Consider the following 18,703-nt stretch of genomic DNA (forward strand, 5'->3'; position numbering starts at 1 on the left):
CCCACCCTCTCCATTTAAAAAAGAAAAAATGCATGTTCAAGTGCGTGCATGAGCCCATTTCTCCTCATGCACGCTCTGTTTAAAATGGGCTCTTCTCAAAGCTCATACGTCTGCCCAAACCCCTAAATCCCTCCATCAGTGTATAGAATGGGGACTATATAGTGAACTTTATGGAAAACTCAGTTAACTGACCGTTCGGACAGATGATCACTGCTTTTTGCTCCGTTGGTCGCGTAACTCCTCTCTCCGTGCGGTGCCTGCGCCATCTTTGTTATTAGTCGCCGCTGTCAGGTAGCAACAGCCTATAGCGATTTCTTTTATACATTGTACAAAGCTAGAGCTCAAACTGTAGGACAAAACTGCAGGGTTTAAAAGTTCACAGCGCATGATGCATGTTCTCACACTGTACGTCCCGGCACTCTGATGCGACCTTACAATGGCGACCTAATTTCAAACATGTTTGATTTTTCTCCCAACGTTACGATTCCTGATCGGGAGGTGGTCGTGAGAGACGCTACGTGATGAAGCATGCGCAACAAGGCTGAAAGTCGGCCCGATCGGAAAATTCTCGCACGACTGGAGAACCGGCCCAAAAACTGCAAAAAAATCATACAGTGTATTCTCAGCTTATGGCGACAGCGGGCCGCCATGACAGCAAATCCCAGAGTGTTTTGCGAGGAGTGCAAAGCATTCTGGGATATGTCTGCCTCTTCTGAGGCCTTTCTTTTCTTCTCATAGACTTCATAGACACTTTTTCTCTTCCGACCCTCTGCCATTTCCAAAGAACCGCGGTGAGAGAGGTGAGCTTCAATGACTGTCTGAAACCGTAGCTCACCACATATATACGCCTAAAAGTGCGCAGAAAAAGACAGCTAACAGGAAATAAAAGACTGTCCTCTATACTTTTAACAAAATGTTGCAAATATTAATAGTGATGGAAAATATGCACCATAGTATGGAAGAGGATTAGGCCACTGAAAAAAAAAGTTCTCTGATTTTTAAATTGTATTTCAGTTTAACATGGTAAAAAAGTCAGAATTCTGACTTTTTTCTCAGAATCCTGACTTTATCTCAAAATTCTGACTTTAATCTCAGGATTCTGACTTTTTTCTCAGAATCCTGACTTTTTTCTCAGGATTCTGACTTTTACCTCAGAATTCTGACAGATAACAAACATGTTAGCATCAAGCCATAGCCATGTCTGTTTTAGAGACTAGCTCTCTTGTTTTCTGCCCCTCTATGAATGAGGGGACCCCTCGGGCACGTAAAACGTTGCCTAATTCCGTCATTTTCCACCAATGTGTCACTGGCCCTCTCAAAAAACTCACATCTTTGTCAGTGAAGCTGAGTGCTCCACATCTCTTCTTTCTTGGTGCCCATCTACATTAAGATCCAAAACTCTGAGATTAAAGTCAGAATTCTGAGAAAAAAGTCAGAATTCTGACTTTTTTCCCATATTAAACTAAAATAAAATTTAAAATCAGTTAACTTTTTTTTTTTTTCCAGTGGTCCTTATCCTCTTCTGTAGCATAGGGAGTGAGAAAAACTGTAATAACAAAAGCACAAAGACTTCTGAAGAGGTGCTGCTATTACCTGATATGAGCTGCTGACACAGAAAGATTACCTATTACAAGGAAATTAGATCTAAAAAAAAATAAAAATAAAGGTATATCACTGGTTTCAGTATACTATGGTAATAAATTCCATATTTTCCATAAAGATAAAATATAAACAAATATGAATAAACAAACACAAAACAAAAATTACGATTTTTTTTTTTTTTTTAGCAAAGTTACTAAGAGCTTTTGTTAAATTAAATTACTGTGAGTGGCAAATTTACAGTGAAAAGTAGAGCAGGACTGGCTAATCTCTTTCTCAGTGTTTAAGACACTTTGACGTTTGTCTCAATTAATATAGTTTAATTTTGTTGTTGTTTCTGTTGCTTTTTTAAATAAACTATTAAATTCCGTACCATCCTACTAAGATGAGCAACCCTACTTAATGTCGATGGGTAATGTAGTTTTTATGAAACAGCTTCCTTGTAGCTGAAGCTGAACGCTAAACTACAATACCCACAATCCTATGTGCTGAACGTTTACTTCTGACACAAGCCGGTGTTAGACAACCTGCAGCCTGGCTGTGTCTGCCAGTAGTTTGGAAGCTCTTCGGAAGGTAAGAAAACAGAAATATGTCAGGAAACAGACAGTGACCCGGGTTAGAAATGCTCCGCTGCCTGCTGTGGATGTAGGGGTAAAGCTAACGCGGCTAAAGGAAGCGCGAGCGCAGTGCTGGCAGGCTTAGCTTTAGCTAGCAGCTCACTGCCTGATGTTTACACAAACTTTCAGAGGTTTGTGACTTTTATAAAGCTGTTCACAGAAAGAGGAGGTATAATCCTGTCTGTGTCAAACATTTAACTTTAGAAGAAGTTTTTATCACTGATAAGATGGTGTGGAAAAGTTTGGATCCAGGTGGTCAGATGGTTCCTCTGCCAGGTGTTTCATCAGAAGCTGAACCAGCTGGTTTATAGAAATGGACCTGCCTCCATTAGCCAGATGAATGAAGGTGCTTAAGCTTTTTATTAACATGCTGTTATTGGTCTGTGTGTTTTCATGTCAGAGTGACAGGAAGGAGCTGAAGAGCTGAGAGGAGGAAGGACAGAGGAACCAATGTCTCCTCCACGTCTGACAGGAGCTCTCCGCTCCTTCTCTAATGTCAGTAAGAAGGAGGATCCTGTTGAACAGCTTTATGACCTGAAGGTGAGGAAAAATAATCCAGAGTTTTCCCTTCATAGACATATGGAGGATTTATTGTGCTACTTTTGAGCTGAGGAGAAAGAAGCAACATGGAGCTTTAACTTGGATTCAAGACATTTTTATCACATCCAGGGAAGTCACAACAACATCTACTTTCATTGATGTGTCTGTTTCAACAAACATAAATAAATGAATCACTTTTTGGAAATTATATTAACCCTGAGATAAACAAAGGTTTAGATTAAAACATATTGATGGGAATTATTGCTTACAGCGATGTTGGTATGTGATGAGCAGATGCTCATGTTTTTTTAATAGTTTTTGCTCTGGTTGCCATCTTCTCCTTTTGGGGTAGAATAGAATCCAACTTTATTGTCATTACACTGCCACACAAACAGAGCAATGAACTGCAATCTCTGCATTTAACCCATCCCCCTGGGGAGCAGTGTGGGGTTAAGGGGCTTTGCTCAGGGACCCAGAGTGCAGGCGGTGGGAGTAGGGCTTAAACTCTGAAACTCTGGGACCCAAGTTCAACGCCTTGACCACTAGGCCACCACTCCCTATTAGTATAACTGTTGTTGTTCCCCTGCACGGAAATCGTTCGTAAAAGGTGAAAGAATTTTATGATCTGAATAAGGGTGTGCAAAATAATTTTCATGACGATGCATCGCGATTCTAATTTTTGTGATCTACTGCATCGATTCTTGAAGGCAAGAATCGAATATAAAAAAAAAAAAGAACAAATAAAATGCATTAATGGTTGGTGCACATCAGCCAAATCAAGTGGAATACAACTTTCAGTCCAGCAGATGTTGCTGCGGATGTGTTGACACCAGCTGCCATATGTCACAAGCATTTCCATCACATTTCAGGTGAGATACTTGGATGCATTCTGGCTTTAAAACCAAAGAAGGTAAAAATGAAATTGATATGATGCACGTCATTTGCAAAAGGACCACTGAGGCCATGTAAACGGCACTGATTATCCTTATTTTGTTATTTTAATTTTTATGTATCCTAAGATCGTTTTATTCAGTGTGTCCACACCAGTGATAGTAATATTTGTGTCCAGAATATGTTTTCATGGCAACACCTCCAACAGTCGTTTCAGTAAATACAGCTATGTAAGAATTCAGTTGCTTTCAGTTATGTATCGATTGAAGACACTATCTAGATCACACACAGCCAGTCAGCCACTGGTAAGGGCTGGATCTGTTTCTTACAGTGTTCAGTGAAAATATCTCAATGCATCGCGATGCATCCCAATATTTTAAGTATTGTGATACATCGTGATCGAATCACATCGTGGCATGTGAATCGTGATTCGTATCGAATCATGACTTCTTTGCCAATACCCACCCCTAGATCTGAATTGGTTTTGGTGATTTTGATTCGAGGAATGGATAAAGAGTGGAAATTTGAAAACAAAGCAGACGTCTGAAGAAAAGCTCCAGTGGGCCTCAGCAGATGGCTGCTCACACTGAGCCTGGTTCTGCTGGAGGTTTCTTCCTGTTCAAAGGGAGTTTTTCCTCTCCACTGTCGCTACAAGCATGCTTAGTGTGAGGGATTGCTGAAGAGTCAATGAGTCGATGCAATCAGCTGGTTTTCCTTAGATAGAAAACTTTGAATCAATCTGACTGGATGATCTGGTTGAATTATCTCTTTAAGGTGCTTTAAAGGGATCATAGAATGCAAAGACGAGTTTCCATTGTCATAGATGAATAACGATAGTTCAGGGGGTGAAATGGACGAACAGAGAAGTTCAAACTCCATCAACTCCTCCTTTCTCTGCAAATCTCACAATTCTAAACTTCCACCATAAAACGGGTGAATCCAAACAAAGCTCCTAGTTGACGTAAACTCTGGGATGTTGCCTTATTTGGTTCTGGCCTGTACTTTTGTCACGCCCTGAAATGTACATCCAGACCAGCCCACTGGTTCACTGGCCTAACACCATGAATAGAGGAAGATGGAAGACAGCAGTTTAGCTGTTTAGCTACAGTTGGGTTTACTTCTACAGAATTACAAAGCAGGAAGTTTCTCTATTGAAAATGAGCCAGAACCACGGGAGGAAATGCAGCGTTCCAGGCTGACCGGAGGAAGGGGAACATTTTCAGTCTTCCCAAGGATCCAAAGACTCTACAGGAATGGATAATTTCTGTCTATCAGAAGATCCCTGCAAAGTTTGATACTCAGCTGGTCATTTGCTCGAAGCATTTAACCGAAGACAGATTTGAAAATCTAAGACATTTCAAAGCAGGATCTGCTAAACTTCTTTTACTGAAATGAGGTGAATTGGAGCTTATAGAAATAAACTAAATTGAAATTGAAAGGTTGATTAAAGCATCAATGCGCTGCATCCCCGCTCTGTTGCCAATAAACGGTTATCATCTCCATCCATCTAGATGCTCAGATCAGAGTAAAATGACACAATGACTAGGGTTGGGAATTGATAGGACTTTCCCGATTCCGATTCTCTTATGGATTCTGTGAAACCTGGGAAATGTTATTCCTGCCTGCCTCAGAGAAAACAGAAGGAAGTGAACGGGAGCTGCAGCCTCTGAGCCAGCCAGGCTACCCGTCTCCTCACAGTCGTCTAAATCTAATGGAGAAAGCATCCGTTTAATGAAAAGCATTACAGTGAGGATTCTGCTCAGCAGTTTGATGAACCTTTAAGTCCGTCATTGTTTCTCGGTCCGTAAGCCCTGATTAGACTATCGTTTGTCGTATCCTTTTTCCAAGAACTGACTGTCAAGTAAATCCACCAAAGGCTGCTTCTTCGCCTGACTCTCCACAAAATTCCTGAATGTCACGGGCGCTGCCATGTTAGTTTGCTTGTTTACCTCTAGAGAGCAGTAGTACGGTAGATCACCACTAGGGGGCGAGGAACTGTGCTAGTATGGTGTGTAAACAGTCGTAAACCCGACGCTTTGACGCCCGCAACGCGTGCGGTGTGATTGTGGCTTAACTGCTGGTCTGGGACGTGTTGAGGGCTGAGATCAGGAGTCCTTTCATGATGCGTTTGTGTTTTTAATTCTGCATAAACTTGATCGCATCATTAAATCGTCTCTGATTCCAAAGATTTTCTGGCCTCCTGTTCTGGACTCATCGTCTCTTCCATCGAGCAAGATTAGCTTTTGGTTTGTTTTTTATATGAAGTCTTTTAGCTAATTTGCTGGCTGGTGTTAGTCTATAAAAAAATTGGATTCACTAAATCACCAGTAATTTTTGCCGATGGATTCATGCATGTGTTTTCTCCTGTAGAGAAGCCCTCATTATGTGATGCACATTTGAGGCTGTCTGGGTTTTATTTTTGTATTTATAGAAGCACTCAGACTTAAAACCAGGTGTCTCCCTTTCTAGTTTATTTCTCTGACACTTGAAATGGAATTTGGGGCAATATGCAGACCTTGGCTTTTACCTGGCTCAGCTCTCATTAAATCCACTAAGCAGAAAAAGTGCTTCTCCAGGGAAAAGATGGCTGCAGTTACTGTGAGATGATCTCCCGCTAAAATGCTTAGTTTTAGAAGCCTACAGATACTGATGGTGGTGGAGTCGGTGTGTTAGCGCTTCTGCTGGCCTCTGAGCCCTGAACTGTCAGACCTGCTCAGATTTAAAACCTTATTACTTTAATGAGATGCTGTTAAAAAAAACAAAAGTTAGGCTCATTAACACCAGCTTCACCAGAACCGCTGTGGATTCATGGCGTCTGTGATGTAGAATAAACGTGGAAAGAAAAACAACCTTTTACAGTATTCCTTTAGCACCAAACCAGAAAACACTCTATAGAGCAGATTAAATGTTGGTTTCTAAAACTCTATGAATGATTATGCAGAACTGTTTTGCTTTTTAAAATGACTAAAGAAATGTTCTTAATTTTGATATAATTTTATATTATAAGTGTCTTAATCACTGATAAATGAAAGGAAAAGCAACCTTTTCCACTCCTTTTTCTTTATTTCTAATAAATCATCATCAGGTTAAACTTGGAACCGTCTTCTTACTGAAGTAAACTTTCCTTTCCTGAACCGTCCTGAATACACTGCAAATTTTTTTTTTATCTAAATAAGTCATTTTGTCTTAACATAAATAACATTTATTTCTTAAATTGAGGAAGAAAGTGAGACAATTTGCCAATAGAACGGCATAATTTATGTTTAAAATCAGAAAATCAATTGCATTGCCTTATTTCAGCTGCATATAATACATATACATCCGAAGATGCTTCTCTTTCATTCACCCTGAGTGAATGTAGCCTTGGCCAGGAGGAATCAATGTCATCAGGTGGCGTCCACCATTCACTGGCTGTTTCAACCCTGAACCACTACAGCCTCCCGGTGGTGGGTCGGCAGTGGTGGCCAAGTCACTGCCCATCTCCTCCTCCTGGCTTCCAGCTAACCTCCTCCCTCCTACTCCATAACCAGCATGAGGCTTTTCCGCTGCCTCCCCCATCCTGCGAGCTGCAACCTTTCTTTCCCTCCCTCCCAATCCAATGGCTGTGAACATTCTCCATACAGACTGGGCAGGGAACCCTCGACAACCGACCTCGACTGGGAACAACCATGACTGCCATGCCTTCTCTCTGCACTCATGCAGAAGGTGTTGATACTTTCCACTTTTCCTTTCAAAGGCCTGTTCACACCCCTCCTCCCATGGGACAGTCAGTTCAATAAGCATGATCTTCTTCGCTTCTTCTGACCACAGTACCACATCTGGCCTCAGGGATGTCTGGACAAACTGTGGGAACTTGAACCTTCCGCCCAGGTCAACCTTCATTTCCCAGGATTGGGCCTTTTGCAGTAGACTAAATTTTGCTGTAACTGCGGTTGGTGGCTTTTCCCCTTCCCTTACGAACTGGATTGATGTTGCCTTTGGATGTTTCTGCCGTTTCTTCTTCCTCTCCTGCTCTAGGGTGTTGGCAAGTGTCAGGAGCACCTTGTCATGGCGCCACCTGTATCTTCCTTGGGCAAGTGCAATTTTACACCCAGACAGGATATCCGCCATGGTCCCTTTCTCCCCGCAGAGCTTGCACAGTGGGCTCTCAGATAGCCCCCACCTGTGCAAATTTGCTGGGGTCGGGAGTGTGTCATACACTGATCGCAGTAAGAAGGAGATACGAAACGGCTCCAGCCTCCAAAGCTCTGCCCAAGTGATCTTACGCTTGGGGAGGTCCCACTTGGTCCAGGCTCCTTGGGAAGATAGTGCCACAGCCTTTGACCTTCGCCCTTCCTCCTCCAAACTTCTAACCTCCTCCTGAATCATCACTTTTCTTTCCCTAGTTCCTGCCTTGCTCCACTGTTGGAAATGGGATGTTCCAAGACCCTGTCTTCCTGTGCATGGTGCCCCAATAATGTCATGGATCTTCAGCATCGTCTGCATTTAAGATATAAAAAAAAAAAAAAGTCATCTTTCAATCTGCTTTATCCAGAACTCCTCATGTGGAAACCTTTTAGTTTCACCTGGTTTGATTTATTAAAAACAAATCTGCTATCGGATTATTAGAAAAAATAATTGACAGATTAATTGATTTGCAAACTAATAATTATTTGCACTGCAAAATTTTTTATTAAAAAGTTGATTTTTTTTTCTTGAATTGAGGAGGTAAGTGAAATACTTTGCCAACAAGACAATTTACATTTAAAATAAGAAAAAATCCATTGCATTGCCTTATGTCAAGTGCATATTATGTAATGTTATGTTTAATGTGTTATCTTATTTTGAGAGTAAACATATTCCATTGGCAGAAGATCTAATTTCATGCTCATATTAATGGGAAATAAAAACTAATTGAAGATGTTTTACAGACCTAAAGAGGAAAAGGATTGGACCCTAACCTTCTGTCATTGAGCTGATTGTTCATCAGATCTACTGTAATCAGATGAACATTTCTCCTCCTCCCACTTGTGACGTTTTAGAGGTTTCTTTTTTCTTGTTGGTTCCTTTTCAAATCACTCCACTGCAGGTTCTGCTGCTCTGGTCCTTCACTGCCTCCACCAGCTACCAGAACACCTGAATCAAAAGGCAAAATGTCTGAGTCTCATTTATCCAGTAGGCAAACTCATCAGATTCCATCCAGCTGTTCATTAAACAGGAGGACGTCAGTGGCTTTATTCCAAACAGGAGCTGGGTGCACGGTTAGCCGAAAACAAAGCAAATAAATATGAACTAACAGTCCGTGGTTCACACAGAACTTAAGATATAGAATAATGAATTATAGATTTGGAATAATTCCTGTTTAAAGGAAAAACCCGGTCATATTCAGAATTCAAAATTAAAAAATACTGTTAAATAAATGATAAATGTTTTTAATTAAGAGTAATTTTCATTTGAATGTGCTTTACTGGAGGCATCCATGTTTTTCCAAAGAACACTACTGCCGACCCGTCCGTGGAGGATCAGGATTTTTTTTTTCCACTTTTACCCGATGTATTCCAGCATCCAGCTGCCATGCACGTGGGCATTGTCAGTTTCACTATAGCTCTGGTGAATTTCAATGGTGAAGTCCTCTGGAAATCTTCAATAATTGTTGTTGATTGCAGATGTGTCTAGTAGTTCCCATTGATTTAGCTTGGAAAGCGGGGAGAATGGCGCTAGGCTTACCGCACCGTGACGTCACTGCTGGAAGATGGCAGGAGGGAGGGGCTACTATATTTGGGCAAAAATGGCCGCTCCCAGACTCAGTGATCGTGACGAAAATTGTTTTTATTTTTTTACTAGTTTTGATGTTTCTCTTGGTGATGAAACGTTTAATTACTCGGCCTCTACACTGTAGACACTAGGGGTGGGTATTGCGAAAGAAGTCACGATTCGATTCGTATCACGATTCACAGGCCACGATGCGATTCTATCACGATGTATCACGATACTTGAATTATTGGGATGCATTGCAATATTTTCTCCTCCATGTTTTGTTTTTTAATGACTCGGCGCAGTATCCCGCGGCCGGAAATGCTTGTGACACAATGCAGTGTGCGTCAACACATCCGCAGTGACATCTACTGGACTGGAAGTTGTATTACACTTCTTTTTGGCTGATGTTCGTCAAACATTCATGCAATTTTATTTATTAATTTTTTTTTATTAATAATCGATACTTGGCGTCAAGAATCGATGCAGTAGATCACGAAAATTAGAATCACGATGCATCATCATTACGATTATTTTGTACACCCCTAGTAGACGCTGCTTTCAGCTGTTGCTTCTGAAACTTTTGAGTAGAATCTTTTCAGACCCATAAGTTGCTTTAGTCTGAACATCTGCTGCAGCTCTTTCCTTCTCAGCCTGGTTTCTAGTCCCACTCCAACGGTATAAATGTGTTCTTGGTGACTTTAAATGCATTTCCAGAACATTATCATTTTATTGTCTATAGTTTTTGAAATTCTCATTTTTGGTAAAGTTGCTCTGTGTGTGAATATGTCAGTAAAACCCAGACTGTTGTTGGTTTTCAGATGCTGAATGCTGATGTTTCAGTGATCCGCCGGCTCTAAATCAGAATCAGAATCAGAATCAGAAATACTTTAATAATCCCAGAGGGAAATTAATTTTGTTACACGCTCTAGTTACAGTTTTACATGATATATACACACATCCAACTATACAATATAATAAGATAAAAAATAAAAAAAAAGGAAGACTAGAGAGTAATTTTCTTCTTTCTTGTGGCAGACAAAGAGACTGAAGCGACAGGAGCTGTTTGCCAGGGAGGGGCTGACCTGGCAGAAGATTGTCCACTTCTGCTCTGAACATCAGGACAAAGCTGCCAGTCAGGAACTGAAGAGCCTGCTTCAGGCAGCCAAACAGATTGGTAATTCAATTCACTTTATTTCTATAGCGCCAATTCACAACACGAGTCATCTCAAGACACTTTACAGTTCAACCAGATCCTCCAATGATCTGGTTGTAATGAACTCCTCATTCTCAAATCCATGTTTTAGCTCATTTTCTCTTCTGTTCACTCTTTTTGTTTTGTGTTTATTTGACTTTTTATGGGCTGAAACTTGGAACATTAGAAATTGAATTTGAATTTCCCTCATTCTCTACTCATGTTATTTTTAATTACAGAAGCAGCCACTGGCAGCAGCCAAATGCCACTGGCCTTCTCTTTGCTGTGCATATTTTTTAGTCTGATTACAGCCTTTCACTGAATTACAGGGTCTGACCAGGAGGTGGCGCTTCTCTTTAGATCTTAATGTGAACAAATCATGATGGAAAGAAATTTTTAGTACAAAGATTGATGTTTAAAAAGGAATTGTAGGGGACCAGCCAAGGACTCATCAAGGAAAGTGGGAACATTCTGAATGGCTACTACATTAATAGCAGTAGTTTTAAAATTTAATTTCTGACGGCGGCACATCTTTCTGCATGCTGCTCAAATGTGCTAAACGTAGAATCAGAAACTGCGATGCGATCCATTTCAGGTTTGAGAAATTTCCTTTGTGGGAGGAGGTATTTATATTTGCAGATTACCCTCCCATTTCTCCTGGTCAGCAAATGAACCCATGCTGTCCAGCTTTTAGCTCCTTTAATTTGTGCTCTTTTTGTTTACTTCATCGCCCTCGCCAGTGGCGGCTGGTGGAGTTATCACACCAGTCTATTTATATGAATGCAAACAACAAAAAACATTATTAAAACATTTTATGAAAAATTTTACTATATTCTTTTATTTTCCTGTGAATCCCAGATTGTTCATTCTTCTTTGCCTTTTCTGCAAAGTGCTTTAAATCAGTCCTGGCTGCCCTTATCCACGCTGGATCAGATCCTGACGGTTGAAAAAGGAAACAGAAAAGCAGGATAAAGCTTTAGCCTCACTGCATGCAGTTAGCCTAGCCTTCGAGCTAAACTATTTCCTGGAAAAAGATTTTTCTTGCATTTCTTCCTTCCTCCTTCAGGGGTTGACGTTAAGGATTTTTACCACTTGCCCTTTGGGCAAGTGACTTTCACATTTCATTTGCCCAGAAACAATTTTTACTTGCCCAGTATAATGTTTGATAAATATAGTTCAAAAATATACATTTTTGTATATATATCAATGAAACATGTTTGTTTTTTAAATGTTTTTTGTAATTCAGTATTTTTTAAGTTTCCAGGTTCCTGGTGTGTATCTGCATGCGTCAGATAATGAACTCCAGCCTACATTACCGTGTTAACATGCTTTTCAATCCTTCCTGCTCATTCTTTTCAAACTAAACTTTGCTTTAAACTGTTGTGTGCTTGGAAAAATATACATTTTAATGCTAAAAATCTAAAAAAAACTTGACAGGTTAAAAACTTAAGATAAATCACAAGACAGAAGTCAAAGTCACAAATGAATAACTTTTATTTTAGAGTCACGGTATGTTTATACAAGATAATACTATTAATATAATGTGACTATTCTAGAGAATCATTATACAGAGTTATTTTATTTTGATTTTTGTTGACAACAACTATGCCTGGCTTAACATATGTCACGCACTCCGTTGCTCTTATTGGTTGTAGGTCTATCCAATTGAGTGCAGAGGCATTTTTTTTCATGGTTCGTTCAAAACACGCCCCATAATCACAGCTCTATGGAGCAGCATCAGACTCATTCTGACTAGAATTGAGTAGGACTACGTCAGGCTACGGAAAATCACCCGGCTTTTTCAAATCACACGCCTTTTTCAAATCATGCGAGAATGTGTACAAAACAACAAAAATGGCGCCGGCAACGCTTCTGGGTCGTTTTCATCGAATGTCGGTGATTTTAAAGTAATTTTGAGTGATAAATATTTTTTTGCGAGCATTGCACTTGCCCGGCGGGCAAAGGCAATGAAATTTGTACTCTCCCGACAATACAAAAATACTTGCCCCGGGAGATCGGACGATGGTTAACATTGAGCCCTGTCCTTTTTTAAATGTCTTAATCAGGATCACTGGTTGGGTGGAGTGGCGCCCTCTATTGGCCAGCCAGCACTGGTCCTCCTGTTACAGTGTATGTGCAGAAATCTGCTGCAGGGTCAAAGTTCATTCTGCCAGTAATAAAAACATGGACATGCTTACAGGGAGAAAGAATAGATGCCATGTTCGTTTAGAATCGGGCTGCAACTAACCAGTATTTTGCAAATATATTTATCTGTATGAATATGATATAACCACAGGAACCGTTGCCATGGTGACATAAAAGTCTAACTAAGTGTCTTTGTGTTTTTTTTTCTGTTGAACAGTTGGTGCAGATCACGGTCAGGAAGCCATCGAATGTGCTGCTGTCTTTCTGTTTGAGACCTTTCATAACAAAGACCATGTTGGCACCGAGGAGACCCGCGCCATCAAGCAGATGTTCGGCCCCTTCCCGTCTTCCGCTGCCGAAGCCTCCTGCGCTTGCGTGGCTCGGCTGGTGGCGCCGCTCGGTGACTCCAGAGTGGAAGACTTCATCCAAACCCAGAGTTCTCGTCACAGCGCCCAGAGAGGCTCCTCCTTTGGACGCAACATTGCCTTCTCATATGACTTTTATTCACTTGACCCACTGGAAGACCTTCAGGAGTCTGAGAGAGTGGAGCAACACTTTATCAACTTTCTCAGTAATCAGCAGAGCGGAAATAAGTCCACCGGTGAGGATGAAGTCTCCCGCTCTGGAACACATTCTGGCTCTGGGGATGGATCTGTCCTTCAAAGAGAAGTGGAGAAATATCTGGAAGGAGGGAACATGATTTCGTCCAACCCAGAGGAGTTGTGCACCTCCTTGTTTGAGATGCTGGCCTCCCAGAGGAGTGATGATGAGCTGCAGAACGAGGTAAGAGTAGAAGAAAAGGAAATCTATAATCTAATTAACTACGATCAGATTTTAAATTGGCAACTACGTTATTTTTAAATTGGTGGAGACATTTTTATTTTTTTCTGAAAACGCAAATGAAATATTTCAATTCAGTTTATTTATATAACGCTAATTTAAAACACATGTAAAGGCACTTAACCAGAAATTAAAATTGTGTGTTCAACTTATATCTATCTTTTTAAGCAAGCAGGATATTTGTTAAAGGTCATAAGGATGTAAGATGACCTTGCAGAGACTTAGCAGAGTTTCTTAACAGGATAAACATCTGTGCAGAAGCTGGGAACGGTCAGTTTGAAATAGGTGTTCTTTAAACGGTACCAAGCAAGAGCAATTAGTGGTAAAACAGTTACTATGAAACACCTCAACAGGTCAGTTCTGTGGAAACCATTGTGTTGTGCAAAATAGTCTCTGTTAATGTTTTGTAACCTCTTTTGCGCGGGATAGTGATCTATATGTAGAGGGGAATGAGCCAGCCCAGTCAGAGCTCACTGAGGCCCCGTCCACACGAAGTCAAACCCTGGCCTAAACGCACAAATTTTTCACCAAACCAGCCTCTCATCCACACGAAGCCGGCGTTTCGGGGGTCTGTAAACAATCTTTTTTTTATTCAGCCTTCAGAGTGGGAAGATTTCGAAACGCCGTTTTCGCGTTTCCATCTTTACGCTCTAACCGCATGTTTTTTTTTTACAAGCATGCGTCATAGCGTCGCCTCTAAACACGCATGCGCGACACATCACAACAACAATGGCGCCGTTGCTGCTAATGCTACTCACCCTGCTGTCGGGCTTACAACAGAATCTTCTTCTTCTGGAATATCTCCAGGAAGAACAGAGCAATATTGACCACATAGTTCAGCACCTGAATTTGACTGAACCACGAAAATGGACCCGCAGGGCAACCATGTATAAATATTAGTGGGCATTCCCCAACATTTCGTGGCTTATTTTTGCTTTGGCACCACAGCGCCACTTACAGGCCTGGCATACATTTTGCAGCGTTTTCATGCATTCGTGTGGACGATCACATTTATTTTACGTCTCCGTCTTTACGGCAAACGTTTTGGAAAATATCAGCGTTTCGTGTTCGTTTTGACTTCGTGTGGACGGGGCCTTAGAGATTCTGCATAACTGTGAGCTCTCCACTTGCAAGTGTCTGAATTAAAAGGAAGCTTTGTTCCTTGCAGTCTGATGTGTCTCAGTCAACAATACCTAACAGACTTTACATTGGTTAGGAAAAACGGTTGATTGTATCCAGTCATTGACCTGCAAGACGTGCTCCTCCTGGATGAGCTTATGGTGGTGATTTTCTCTGGCATTTTGTTGTTGACTCTTCAGCAATCCCTCACACTAAGCATGCTTGTAGCGACAGTGGAGAGGAAAAACTCCCTTTGAACAGGAAGAAACCTCCAGCAGAACCAGGCTCAGTGTGAGCGGCCATCTGCTGAGGCCCACTGGGGTTCAAGGAGACAGAAGCAGACATAGAAAAAGAAGCATAGATACAAAAGGCAACTGTCAACCAGCTCCACAGGCGGCCCCGTCCAGGAAACACACAGCCAGGCAGACGAGCTCCGAGCCAGCTCCCATGTCAGAGGATGAAGAGAGCACATCCAGTTAGTCACAGTCAGAGAAACAGGACTACACTGGAAAACAGGCCAAGCTCCAACATCTAGAAACAAAGGTGTTGATGGCAGCAGCACAGCTGATATTTCTCTCCAGGATGGAGTCACAGCCAAACAGGAACAGACCAGATGAAGCTACTATGAGAAAAAGCAGAGAGAGCAGAACGTTAGAGATTGAACTAACAGATTCTGCAGAGAATGGAATGGAGATAATCCAAAAAAGTAAAAAAAAACAATCCACTGGACTTTCTTTCTTAGTCTGAAGACGTTTCTCTTCCCACTCAGGAAGCTTTTTCAATCCAAAATGTCAGAATTGGCGTTAAGTTCCAGGCTTTATAGAGTGGACCAAGATTGATGGATTTACAGATATATTTTGCAGTCAGTTCTGAAGTTTTCCATCTAGAGTTTTAAACAGAGGATTGATGTAGTGTCTGTGTAGCTCAGCTCTGTCTTTAGCTCACAATGAAAGAACCTGGAGAGCTTCAAACCAGGGACTTAAGTTATCGTGTATTAAGAGGTGCTTTATGTTACATAAAACTATGTTCTACAGTATAAAATTTTTTACATGATTATGGTTTTCACAGTTGTTCCAGCTGTTTTAAATAAACAAGGTCTTTATCTATTAATAAACGTGGAAATACCTATAATCTATAATGACATATGAACCTATAAACTGCGAATCACTTGTGAATCTCAATAAAGAGAAACTATTATAAACAGACCGGGTATGTTGCTGTCAGTGGACACTCAGTGATTTAGCTCTCAGTTTTAGTGTAGCCCTGGATGAAGTGCTGGGAAATGCTTTGTGCTGCTAGCAGAGCTTTTAACCAGGTAGTTTGGTTTGCTGTGAGAGGAATGTTAAAACTTGACTGGATGAAGAGCCATAAAAGCCTCCCCATCTACTGTGCTTTAGTGCTTTTCTCTCAGGTTAACATCCTGTTATGTAAAGCACTCCACTTTTCTCTCATCCCAGCACACCTGAAGCCCCCCCCTCCGCTTCATGTCAGTGATGTTACGCTACATGATTGGCTAAAAGTTGCCACATGATGTAAAACATTGGTGTTGCCCAGACAACGATAATAACATCACGCAGCATCCGTGTGTCGGGAGCATCCATAGCGTTAGCGTGTCTAATGACTGATGAAGTTTTACCTGATTGATAACAAAACTGAAAAAAAAATCTGTTTCTGGTGAACAAAGTAACTGTTAGACGATGATATAAAGGGGAAGAGCTAGGTAGCGCTGTGGCTAGCTGTGCTCAGTAGCTAATAGGGGTGTTAATCACATCCATCATGGCGATTCGATTCAGTATCAATTTCCTGACCCAACGATTCGATTATTTTCAATACTCAAGAATACACCACGATACGATTCGATTAATCGATTAATTTAAAAAAACATTTTTTTAGACCTTACAGGCTAAACAAAGTTTGAAGTTTGAAATAAATCAATGAAAGCTGTAATATCGTTATGCATTTTTTTTTTTTTTTTTAGAAACAACAGCAAATAACAGAAGTAGAAAAGTTGCATAAAAAAATACTGCATTAAATCATTGCAATGAGTGCAATTCAATACCTCGGCTCCAGACGTTCCGCCCCCTGCACAGACGCTCCGCTGCTCCTCTCCCAAATTGTAGCTGACCGCAGACAGCGCTTGAGACAGGAGGCCGGCTGGTTGTTTGTATGACCGAAATTGCGGAAAACAACTCGTGAAGTTTGACCCGCTAGAAGAGCGAGGTGCACGAGAACGCTGGGACCCTTTTCCCTCCTTGATCTCCGCCCTTTTTGGCCCTCATGTCCCTCCGTCGTCGGACTAAACTCGCTCCCACTTCCTCGCCGCCTCGGCCGTATCTAGACCCACAGCGTGTAGCTCAGACCACGCTGCAATTTTGAGCATACTTTAAAAATGTCTGCATCAAGCTCACTGCGACACACTGCTGCAGGAGTATAACCAGGAAGCGCAGTAGGAGGGCAAAATAGGTTTAGCGCCACCGCAGCACGGGAGGAAGAATTACGCCCAGGAGCAAATGGATAAAAATAGACCGCAGAAAAAAAAACAAAACATGAATCGATGCATCAGATCGTCGGCTGTTGGATCGATGCATCGATACAAAATGATTATTATTTACACCCCTATTAGCTAACAGGTTAGCCTCTTTTAGCTTGCTCAGTTCACTAACAGAACTACAGGAAGACTCTGGATCCATTCATGGTTCTACGCTAACATGCCTCCGCTCTGGCATTCCTTCTCTTGCACATATGGCAGTGACATTACAAAACTGTAAGAAATGAATAGTAATAGAATAATTTACATTGCTACCAAGCTAACAGCTAGCAAACTCCTCCGTCTGTCCTTTCAGCACATTATGACCATTAAACAACTTGCTGATTGTCAGATGATGCTTCTTCGATCAATGGCTGCTTATCCACCTGGAGGTCTAAAGGGCAGCAATTATTTCATGCTTCAGTTTGTTTTATTTTTGTTAATCACAAAACAAGTCAAAATGTTGATGAGACGAGAAATGTTTAGTATTGAGTAGATTGCAAATCAGAGATCCTGGTAGAGAAAAGCAGCAAGCAGATGTTAAAGGCTGATGGGTGGCTTATTACAATCACTGTTGGGCATTTTGCAATCAAAATTTACCATAAAGCTAGAGCGAGGATAAGAATTACAGCTCAAAACTCATATATTGTGTGTGCAGCTGTCGACGGCCAACAGATGTTTTCAGTCGGTTGGCAGTTTTTCTGCTGCAGAGAGGTTCTAAAAGTGCTGATTTACAAACAGGTTCAAGCTGCTCCTCCTCATGAAAACCAAAGCAGTCGACCAAGATGGGCACAGACAAGCAGACCTGCAGGAATCCCAATTCTTCCAGAGATAATATTCTGTCCACTGCTGCCTGCTAGATAAAATAAGATGGAGGAGAAAATACACATTTCTAATACTTTAAAAGTTAGAGCTACAAACTAATCAATGTAAAGCTAAGATTTCTTTATTTGATTAATAATAGAAATGCCACCAACTATAAAACGGGATTCTTTACTTTTTCCATTTCCTTCAAACTTTGCCAGCTTGGGTTACCTACAGCTGTGATCTACATGCTGTCTGCCTTCACATGCAGTTTTTAGCTGCAAGGTTTTTTATTGTCAGAATTTCCTTTTTCTGCCACATCCAACTCCATTTAAAAAAAATGTATTCATCTAAATGTTGTAACTCGTAGCATTTCTTCGTCCAGCTGTTGATGCTTATAGTTGTAGGCAGGAAGGATCTCCTGTAGAGTTCTGTCTACAGCGGCTCAACAGAAGCCTCTTACTAAAGACACTCTGCTGTCTGATGAAGTGGATGCTCGCTGTTGACCATAATTATCTTCTTTTGATGAATTCCTTGTTGTGAAATCCTCTCCAGAGGCGTTCCTAGCTTCCTGCTAGTGACGTTACGCCACATGATTGGCTAAACGTTGCCACATGATGTAAAACATTGTGGTTGCCCAGTCAACGATAAAAACATCACGCAGCGTCCGTTGGCGTGTCTAATGACCGATGA

At 41.2% G+C, this 18,703-nt stretch overlaps 1 protein-coding gene across 1 annotated transcript in view; it reads left to right on the forward strand.

The window, feature by feature from the left end:
* Positions 1–2,077: 2,077 nt before the first annotated feature.
* ascc3 (activating signal cointegrator 1 complex subunit 3) overlaps positions 2,078–18,703 on the forward strand; it is a 238,607-nt gene continuing 221,981 nt past the window's right edge. The window contains exons 1-4 of the mRNA XM_038273563.1: positions 2,078–2,172; positions 2,617–2,756; positions 10,419–10,557; positions 12,938–13,503. Coding sequence (XP_038129491.1) covers positions 2,667–2,756; positions 10,419–10,557; positions 12,938–13,503 — 795 coding nt within the window. The 5' untranslated portion in view covers positions 2,078–2,172; positions 2,617–2,666. The remainder of the gene's footprint in view (positions 2,173–2,616; positions 2,757–10,418; positions 10,558–12,937; positions 13,504–18,703) is intronic.

Source organism: Cyprinodon tularosa, unplaced genomic scaffold (assembly GCF_016077235.1).
Source record: "Cyprinodon tularosa strain WSP-4 unplaced genomic scaffold, ASM1607723v1 ctg877, whole genome shotgun sequence".
Classification (NCBI taxonomy): domain Eukaryota; kingdom Metazoa; phylum Chordata; class Actinopteri; order Cyprinodontiformes; family Cyprinodontidae; genus Cyprinodon; species Cyprinodon tularosa.